The 9,767-nt window shown below is 72.5% G+C and overlaps 1 protein-coding gene across 1 annotated transcript; it reads left to right on the top strand.

The window, feature by feature from the left end:
- Nucleotides 1-776: 776 nt before the first annotated feature.
- MMP17 (matrix metallopeptidase 17) lies at nucleotides 777-8,275 on the top strand (the record flags this gene model as incomplete). Its single annotated transcript, XM_084253373.1, has 9 exons — nucleotides 777-816; nucleotides 1,256-1,382; nucleotides 1,956-2,239; nucleotides 2,395-2,571; nucleotides 3,142-3,241; nucleotides 4,200-4,282; nucleotides 4,368-4,520; nucleotides 6,062-6,319; nucleotides 6,708-8,275. The coding sequence occupies 9 exons, from the start codon at nucleotides 777-779 to the stop codon at nucleotides 7,025-7,027; spliced, it is 1,542 nt and encodes a 513-aa protein (XP_084109499.1). The 3' UTR covers nucleotides 7,028-8,275.
- Between the last annotated feature and the right edge of the window lie 1,492 nt (nucleotides 8,276-9,767).

Below are 9,767 nucleotides of genomic sequence, written 5' to 3'. Positions count from 1 at the left end.
GGCTGGGGCCGGGCTGCGGGGGCTGGGGCTGGGGTATTGCAGGCAGCTTGGCTGAATCAAGCATTTCTCAACCGCGCACGCACCCGGGGCTGCCAGTGCAGGCGTGATCCGGGAGGGGCGCTGCTGAGGGACCTCACCTCAGAAACTGCCCTGCCACCTGTGGGTGCTCCTGGGCGGGCCCGCAAGCCCCCCGACACCGCATCCCCGGGGCCGTTCATGGGCTTGTCTGGTCGCCCGGGATGTGGCTCGAGCGCCCCCTGGTGCTGGAGAACCAGCCTGCAGGTCTCCCCAGCGGCACCCCGCCCGGCCTGCGGGTGCCCAGCGCTGCGGGGAGCAGAGGGCTCCCGTGGCACAGCGCAGAGGCCGGAGGTGGGAGCTGAAGCCTGTATGTGCAGCTCACGGCGGGATCCCCAAAACTGCAGCCTGTGCGCCTTGCCCTTGGGTCAGATGGACCCCCAGCTGGCAGCTCAAGGCGTCCTGGGCCTGACACTGGCGCTGGCCTGTTAAGAACCTTGGCAGAGACCGGGGTCTCCTGGGCATCTGCTGCCCCGTGCAGCGGGCGGCTGCGCACCGCACAACTCCCTCCCTCTGGGGCGTGGAGCCGGGGCTCCCCGGAGGGCAGCGGGCGACCAGGATGGGGGACGGGCCTCTCCACCCGCCCTCACTCTCCCCTCTGCCCGCAGGAGTGGCTGAGCAGGTTCGGCTACCTGCCCCCCGCAGACCCCGGCACTGGGCGGCCGCAGACGCAGGAGGAGCTGGCGCCGGCCATCGCCGCCATGCAGCGCTTCGGAGGCCTGGAGGCCACAGGAGTCCTGGGTCAGTTGTGGGGGAGGCTGGAGGCCAGCACTGAGCCCTCCCCAGGCCCTGTGCCCCTCCCACCTGCCAGTGGACCTCGTGGCGCCCCCCACCCCCGCATCCCTCACCCGGGGTCCGGCTCGGTCTTCTCTCCAGCTGTGCATGGTGCTTCCGGCCCTGCCCCTGGGGCCTGCCCGCCAGCAGGGGTCTGGTCCCCCACCAGTGCCAGCAAGTGGCCAGGACCCCACTCGCCGAGAGACCTGAAACGTGGGATGTGTGGGCGGCCCAGGCGCGCGTCCCACAGGGCCAGGGTTCATGCCAGGGCAGCCAGGAGGGGTCTGGGCGTGTACCCATCGTGGCCTAGGGCTGGCACTGAGCCTGGTGCCAGCTCTCGGGAGGCTATGGGGGCCATGGGGAGGGGGGCGCGCTAACCCAGCTCCTGACACACCCACCCTTGCAGACGAGGGCACCCTGGCACTGATGAGAACCCCACGCTGCTCCCTCCCCGACCTCCCGGTGGCCTCTGCAAGGCAGCGGCGCCAGCCCCCAACCCCCACCAAGTGGAACAAGAGGAACCTGTCATGGAGGTGGGTGGGGCAGGGCGCCGCCTGGCCTGGCCCTCCCCGGCCTGCAGCCTCCTGGGGCTGCCGAAAGAAACCCCCACACACGGGGCCCCAGGACATGGGGTGGGCCCCCTCTGCAGCCCTCTCTCCCGAGTCCGCTCTGCCCTCCCACACCCTCACAAGGACGCCCCCGGGCGGAGGGTCCACCTACCCAGGCGACCTCCTGGCAGGCCTTACTGCTGTCCACTTGCAGACACCCCCGTCCACGTGAGGCCGCGCCTGAGCTCCCCAGCACCCAGGAGTTTGGGGGAACACTTTGGCTGACCCCAGAGCCTTGCTGCTAGTTCCTGGGGTCGCCACCCAGGCACCGGGCCCCGGCCAGGGGGTGTTAGCAGGGCAGTCGGGCGGCCGCAGGCGCCTGGGGCTGCTGGGAAGGGACTTGGCCATCGGGCCCCACTTCCATCCACTGTCCGCCCCTCCCAAGTGACCACTGGGCTCTCCCAGTCAGGGCTCCAGGCGCCCTTGTGCGCCAGAGGGGCTCACTCTGGGGGCAGGGGTGAGGGCACCCTCCGCACGGTGATCACCCGCCGCCCCCAGGGTCCGTTCTTTCCCGCGGGGCTCGGCCCTGGGCCGCGACACGGTGCGGGCGCTGGTGTACTACGCGCTCAAGGTCTGGAGCGACGTTGCCCCGCTGGACTTCCACGAGGTGGCCGGCAGCGCCGCCGACATCCAGGTGGCCTTCTCCAGGGGCGCGCACAACGACCGCTACCCCTTCGACGGCCCGGGCGGTGCCCTGGCCCACGCCTTCCTGCCCGGGGACCGCCTGTCCCCCGGGGACGCCCACTTCGACGACGACGAGGCCTGGACCTTCCGCTCTGCCGGTAGGCGGGCCGCGCCCCGCGCCCTGGGCCAGCCGGGCCTGCGGCGGTCACTGCGGGGGGTGCGGGAGGCGCCCATCCCGGGAGGGAGCGCAAGGCGGGCCCCGGGAGCCCCATGACAGCCCCGCCCGCCCCCGCTCACGGCTCCTCTTGCCTAGATGCCGGCGGCCCGGACCTGTTCACGGTGGCCGTGCACGTGTTCGGCCACGCCCTGGGGCTGGGCCACGCGGCGGCGCCGGGCTCCATCATGCAGCCCTACTACCGGGGCCCGGCGGGCGACCCGCTGCGCTTCGCGCTGCCCTACGAGGACAGGGTGCGCGTCTGGCAGCTGTATGGTGCGTGTCCCCGCCCTGGCCGGGACCCCAGACTAGGGCCCCGGGGAGTGGCCCGGAGGCCCCTGTGTGTGGAAGGCTTCCGGGGGCTCGGCCTGCTGCCGAGGGGAGGAGAGGCGGGGAGGGGGGCTCCCCGCCCTGCGGCAGCGCCACACCCGCTGGTGTGAGGTCCTCCGCCCCCCTCCCCACCCTGCCCGGGCACCCAGATGGGCAGCCTGACCCTGCACAGCCGTCTCGGCCCCCCCACACCGCCACAGTCCGGCAGCAGCCTCTCCCCGGGGCTCACAGCGAGCCGGGCACCCCACTGCGCGGGGCCAGACCTCCTCTGCACCCCACGGAGGCCGCCCTACCGGCCCGGGCCCACCAGGCTCGCTTCCCCGCCGATCCCAGGGAGTGAGGGCTCAGTGGGGTGCCCCGCCCGCCCAGGGCTAGAATGGGGGGCTTGCGCACTGGCTCGCTTGCGAAGCCCCGGAGCCCCCGGGCTGGGGAGGGTGGGAGAGCAGGGCGGGACCCCCGGGACCGGGGCAGGGGGCGGCGGTGGGGGTGGGGGCTGGAGGCTCCTTGTCCCCGCAGGCGTGCGGGAGTCGGTGTCGCCCACGGCTCAGCCGGACGCCCCAGAGCCCGAGGAGCCTCCTCTCCTGCCGGAGCCCCGCGACAATCGGTCCAACGCGCCGTAAGCCGAGCCCCCGCCCGCCTCCTCGCCAGCAGCGGCCGCGGCTCTGGGCCCCCAGGCTGGAGCAGCGTTCTCGGGCCGCGCCCCCAGAGACAGACCCCTTCCGAGTCGGGAAGCCCTGCTTCCCCCTCTGTCCCGACGTCTCCTGCTGCGTGGACACCCCGGCGCGCGGGACGAGCCCTGCTCTAGCTCCAGGCCCCGCGGAGGAGAGGGACAGGGCTGGGCTGCCCGCGGCGGGGGGCGTGCCCCGGGGGCTGGGCGGCGCACGGGCACCTGTCTGGGCCCACCTGAGGTGGTGTCCCAGGAGGGAGTGACCAGAGGCCGGCAGGAGCCCCAGGCCCGCAGAGGCCACCCCCCGACCCCCGTGCAGGCCCAGCCGCGGCCTCCGCGCCCCCCGGAGACTCGGGAAAGGCTGCACTGCCCTCGGCCGCACGCGGCTGCTTCAGGGGGGCGGCTAGCGCGCCTCTTAGCTGTGTCCACAGTGTCTGCCCTCGGGCTGGCCCTGGCTTGAGGGAGCGCCCCGGGAGCACCCACCGTGCTGGCCGAGCTCACCGCAGCCCTTCCCGGGCAGATGTGGGGTCTGGGGGCTCTGCTTCTCGGAGAAAACAGCCCCAACCTCCCACCCGTCCCAGGGGCTGCTTCCCTCTTGGGTGCGGGTCCCGGGGCGCCCCACACTGCGCCGCCATGGCTGCGTGTGGGCTGTGGCTGCTGGGCCTTGCTGGGGTCAGCGGAGATGGCCCCCAGCACCTCCGAGGCTCGTGTGCACTCCCCCCTGGCTCGCCGCTGCAGGCTCCAGCCCTGCCGCCCAGGAGGGATCTGGGGCCCCCTCCTGGCGCTTGCCCGTTGGGCGGGGGTCCTACGGCCATGAGGCACGGCCCCCCCCCAGGTTTACAAAGCCCAGCTCTCCCTGGGCACTCGGGGACAGGCCGGGCAGCCCACCAGGCTCTCTCCGCCCCAGGCCCCAGGGGGACGCGCCCCATAGGTGTGACACGCACTTTGACGCCGTGGCCCAGATCCGCGGGGAGGCCTTCTTCTTCAAAGGTAACCCGCGGGGGTGGAGGGGGGGCGGGGGGCGGGGGGGGGCACTGCCCCACCCTCGGGCTCTGAGTGCCTCCCTCCCCCGCAGGCATGTACTTCTGGCGGCTGACCCGGGACCGGCACCTGGTGTCGCTGCAGCCGGCGCAGGTGCACCGCTTCTGGCGGGGCCTGCCGCTGCAGCTGGACAGCGTGGACGCCGTGTACGAGCGCGCGGGTGACCACAAGATCGTCTTCTTCAAAGGTGGGTGACCCGGCGCTGGCTGCGTGGCGAGGCTGTGCGGCTCAGGGGCCGGGGAGCACCGTGCACGCGGCGCCGGGCCTGCGGCTGCCGTGAACACCTGCTGTGCGCCCCATGCCAGGGCAGGCCTGGCAGTTACCCGGGGGCAGGAGACTGTCCCCGGCCGCGGAGCACACGTGAGCACACATGACTCTGCCCCCACCTGAGCCGCACGGTGCTCGAGGGAGACAGGACCCGCCCCGGCCGAGCGCCCCACGCAGGCTCCCCCGTCGGCCCTGCCTCCCCAGCCCTGTCACAGCCAGCCCATGCAGTGCGGCTCCGAACGGGGGTGAGTCACCCACATTTAAACTCAGGGACCTGGGGCCTCCCTGGTGGCGCAGGGGTGACAGCACCATGAAGCTATTCGCAGCCTCTGCAGGATGAGTTTGATCCCCGGCCAGGGAGCTACCCACAGGGCGCGGCAGACTCTCCTGTCTCCCCGCTGCTCCCCTCAGCAGTGTGTCTCAGTGGATCCGCCTGTTCTGCTCCCCACTCTGTCCCCAGGGCGTCCTCTCACCTCCTGCACCTCTGGCCTGCGTAAATAAACCAATCTTTAAAAAATTAAAGACATAAATTTGGGGACCCCCATTAGAATCTCCAGCCCCCGCCTTGGGACGGCCGACCAGCCACCTGGGCTGCCCTGGATCCACACCCCCAGGGGATCCTCAGTCCCTGTGGCCAGTGGCCTGGATGGCTCCTTCCTCATCCCGGAGGGCAGCAGCTCCCGCTGGTCTGTCTGCGACTCCGGGGTGCTCCTGCCTCCCTGTTCATGGGGCCGGCCGGGCCGTGAGCTTCCCTGGCTTCGCCCGTCACCCTCCCAGGCATCTCCCCTGCTCCAGTCCCAGCGAGGGTTTTCCCGGTGTTTTAATTTACTTTCAATTGTGGTTAAAAAGAAAATAATCTAGAGCTCATCACCTCAGGGCCACAGCCCACGGCTGAAGCTCACCCCGTGGCTGCCCGGCCCCGCGGCCATCCCAGAGCCTGGTCATCTTCCCCAGCGGACGCTGGCCCCGCCGGGCTCTGATGGGGACCCCAGGGCTGGCGTGGGCGGGGCCACACGGTGTCCCCAGGGGCGCCTGGGGCCGGGTCCAGCCTCTTGGCCCCTGGACAGCTCCCCCTGATGCTGCCCTGAGCATGGGTGCAGCTCCAGGGGTGTGCCTGGAGGTGGGTGCCCGGAGCACAGTCTCGGCTCCTCCCCCTCTGGAGCACCCGTGCCGTGCCCTGCAGGTGGCCGACCCGGCCCCGCGGCCGCTGCCTCGTCTGGCCTCACTGTTTGTCCTGCTGCCGCGAGGCGGCTTCTGCGCGGTTCTGGGCCGCATCCCCTGACGGCGAGGGACGGCGGCATCTCCTGCCTCTGACCCGAGCCAGCCGCATCCCCCCCGGAGACGCCGAGACGGGACAGTGGCTCTCCGGGGCCCCAGGCCGCTGCCCGATGCCGGGGAGGGGCCCTGGGAGTGGGCAGCGCGCTGGGGCAGGCTCGCCCGCCCACGCTCTCTCTCCCGCAGGAGACAGGTACTGGGTGTTCAAGGACAACCACGTGGAGGAAGGCCACCCGCGGCCCATCTCCGACTTCGGCCTCCCGCCCGGCGGCATCGACGCAGCCTTCTCCTGGGTCCACAGTGACAAGACTTATTTCTTTAAGGACCAGCTGTACTGGCGTTATGACGAGCGCACGCGGCACATGGACCCCGGCCACCCCGCCCGCAGCCCCCCCTGGAGGGGCGTCCCCAGCACCCTGGACGACGCCATGCGCTGGTCCGACGGTGAGTGCGGGCCCGGGCTCGCCTGCCCTCCCCCCAGCCGCAGGCCCCACGGGTGCCCACCCCCCCAGGCTACCCGCCCCGCCCCTCCCCGCACCCCAGGCCCCAGCCGTCTGCTGCCCCTCGCCCCTGGGCTCCCACACCGGGAGCGGCCCTCTCCCCGGGGTGTCCCCACAGGGACTCTTGCAGCACCTGGGACAGCCGCACCCAGTGGCTCCTCTTGAACAACCAGGAAGGAACCTGGGGGCCACGTGACCGCCTCAGGCGACTGCCCACCAGGCAGCCCCCGAGGCTGGGCGTGACCCTCAGGCAGGAGCTTGGTGCCCCCGTCCTGCTGCCCAGCCCCAGCCCAGCGGCCCCCGCCCCGCGCTCAGCCGCCCGCCTCCCCCAGGTGCCTCCTATTTCTTCCGGGGAAAGGAATACTGGAAGCTGCTGGACGGGGAGCCGGAGGTGGCGCCCGGATACCCGCAGCCCGCCGCCCGGGACTGGCTGGTATGCGCAGACCCCCAGCCCACCCCCGAGGGCTCGGCCGTGCCCGGGGAGGCTGGGGCTCAGGCGCAGCCGGGCCAGCGAGGGCACAGCCGCTCCGAGGACGCCTACGAGGTCTGCTCCTGCACCTCCCGCGGCCCCCCGGCCCCCCTGCTGGACGCTGTGGTGCTGCTGCTGCCGCCAGGCCTGCTGTGGACAGTGGCCCGGGCCCCGGTGCCCTGACGCTGGGGTTGGCTGCCTGGCACGGCCTGGGCCACAGCGGGGAAGGACAAGGATGCGGGGCGAGGGCGCCCGCTGTGGTCAGGGTGACCCCAGCGGCGCCCCCTGCAGAGCGCATGGGCGCCCCAGCTGTTCTGTCTCCTGGTCCGGCTGTGAGTTGGGAGACTGCTGGGCAGGGCGGGGTCTGGAGCACTCAGGACGGGACTGATGAGCTGAGCGCGCCCACCGGCCTCCCCGCCCGGAAGGACAGCCCGGACGCAGATACCGCCTCTGTCCGCTCCCCCCCCCCGGGGCCTTGGTGCCCGTCCAGCTCCCGTCGGGGGGTCTTTGGGGCCCCCACGCTGCTGCCCCACTTGCAGACCAGCCCGAGGGGCTTCAGCCCACCCCCCCACCCCGCACCCCTGTCTCAGACGGACCCCACTTGTCCTCTCCCTGTTCTGAGAGCTCAGCGCAGCCGCGGCCCAGGTCGCCAGCCCTGACTCCGAGGTCTCCCAGCAGGCCGGGCGGGGGGCCCTGCTCCCCGTGGCTCCGTGCCGCGGGCCAGGCCTCCCGCCCCGCACACCCCCAGCGCTGGGCAGGGCGCCTCCCTGAGGAGGGGGCCGCTCAGGCTGCCGGACCCGACCCATGACGAGTTGCCTCCGCTCCGGGCCGAGCCACGGCCGCGCCCAGAGGGCCCCACAGGGGGTGCAGAGGCGGTGGCTGCCCCCGCGTCCTACCTGGGCCGCCCTTTGCTCAGCGGCCCCCTCTGCTTGTCCACCGCCCTGGCCGGCGTCTCCCTGAGGTGTGTGGACGTGGGGCCCCTCGCAGGTCACCCAGGCCGACCCCGGGATGAAAAGCGGCCGCCCCTTCCCGCGCCCATCTGCCTGCTGGTGCCCGAGCAGCAGGGAGCAGCTGGACGCGGCCTCCAGGCCAGGCTCTCCGGGGGGCCTCAGGCCCGGTCAGGCCAACTCGCTTCCAGCGCCCCCGCGGCCGCCCCTCCGTCCCGCTCAGGTCTCAGGTCGCGGGTGCGGCAGCGAGTCCTGAGGGACGCGGCCGGCCCCCCCCTGCGGCCACGCCCGCCCGGGGCAGCCTCCACGCTTCCTCCCCGGCGCCCCCGCCACGGCTCTGCTGTGCCGCCCGCCCACGCTCCTGCCCGCACGCCCTGCCCGCTGCTGCCCCCCCAGGCCTGCGAGGGCGGCCCCGGGCCGCGGGCCGCGTCCTCACGCCAGCCCCATCTCTCTGGGGAGGGCGGGGCCAGGTGGCGCCATTGGAACAGCTGGAAATTCATGTGAAATTCTTCACTTTCTTAGTGTCTGTCTTCGTTCTGACATGCTGGGGGGCGGCTGTGCCCCCCACCACAGGGGCCCCCAGGAGGTGGCGGCGGGCGAGTCCCGGCCTCGGTGAGCCCAGCTGCGTGCTGACCACCACGTGACCGGCCATGAGCGTGGACGCCTGGCCCCGCCTTGCGGATGGGGAAACGGGGGCGCGGCCCTTCCGGTGTCTGAGACCAGCCACAGACCTGAGTCTCAGGGGCGGGGCCCCTCTCTGGTGGGTGCAGGCCCGCAGCCGCGCAGCTGCTCCTCCAGGGCCCACAGCCCCTCCTCACCCCTGCCTGCCCCTCGGGGCCCTACTGGCTCTGGCCTCCCAGCAACCCAGAACGTGCCCCACCAGCCCAGCCTGAGTGTCCTGTGGCCCCCGTGCTGGCCTGTGGGGTGATGTGGAAAGCTCCCTGAGACCAGGGCCCTCTGGGCTCAACGCCCCCCTCACCCCCGGAGCCCGGCCCCTATGGCCTTGGTGTGCAGACCAGCCCTTCCCACCCAGCTCGGCCCCTCGCCCAGCCCCCTCCACGTACCCAGCAGCTCCTGCCTCAGGACCTTTGCACAGTCCAGTGGGTCTCCTTGGAGCAACGCCTCTGCCCCCTGCCAAAGTGGCAAACGGCACCACCGCCTGACACCCCAACACCCCGCCCTTGACACCCCAGTCCCCTGACACCCAGCTCCCCCCACGCCCCAGCCCCCCGACGCCCTGCCCACCCGCTCCACCAGCCTGGACTCTGCGCCCAGGCCGCCTCACCCAGCCTTCAGCTGCCCCTTTCCTGGCCTGCTTCCATGTCAGTTTATTCAGGTTGGTGGCTCCAGCCCCCAATTTTTTATGGCAAGTCGCGTGTGTGAGTTCTAGGTGCACCCCAGCCCCCTGCTCCCCCGCATCTGGCCTGGAGGGCCAAGGGGACGGGTGGGGGGACGGAGAACGGGCCGCAGGGTCTGAACCCTGAGAGCGTCCAGGCGGCCAGCGTGTCCCGGAGGGTGGAGCAGGGAGGAGGTGCACGGAGGCGGTGCAGGCGCCTGTGGAGGCTTCACCGTGAGGTCAGGGGCGTGGGGAGCTGCGGGCGGGAATGAAGAGGCGTGGGGTGCCTGGTCTGAGTCACGCGGGCGTGAGGCTGCCGCGGCCCGTGACCTGCTGACGCGAGCGGCGTGGCCGGCCCGTGCAGTCACAGCTGCGGGCCCTCGGAGGACATGGGGTGCTCCCGGCCCAGCTTCAGCCCCCAGCAGCAGGACGACTGACCCCCGAAGCCCAGAGCTGGGAAGCGGCCAGCAGCCGGCTCCGGGGAGGGACCCCATGGACGGGCAAAACAGCTCCCAGGCAGCACCTGGCCTGGGGCGGGCAGACGCCCTCTGACCCCCCACCCCCAGGATGTGGGGTGTGGCCGCCTGGAGGCCCCCGAGTCTGCAGGCTGGGATGTGCCTCTGCACACCTGCTCCCTCAG

This window comes from Talpa europaea (genome assembly GCF_964194135.1).
Source record: "Talpa europaea genome assembly, chromosome: 14".
NCBI lineage: Eukaryota > Metazoa > Chordata > Mammalia > Eulipotyphla > Talpidae > Talpa > Talpa europaea.
Note: the sequence above shows the minus strand (reverse complement) of the source record. Positions and strands in the feature narration are given on the sequence as shown.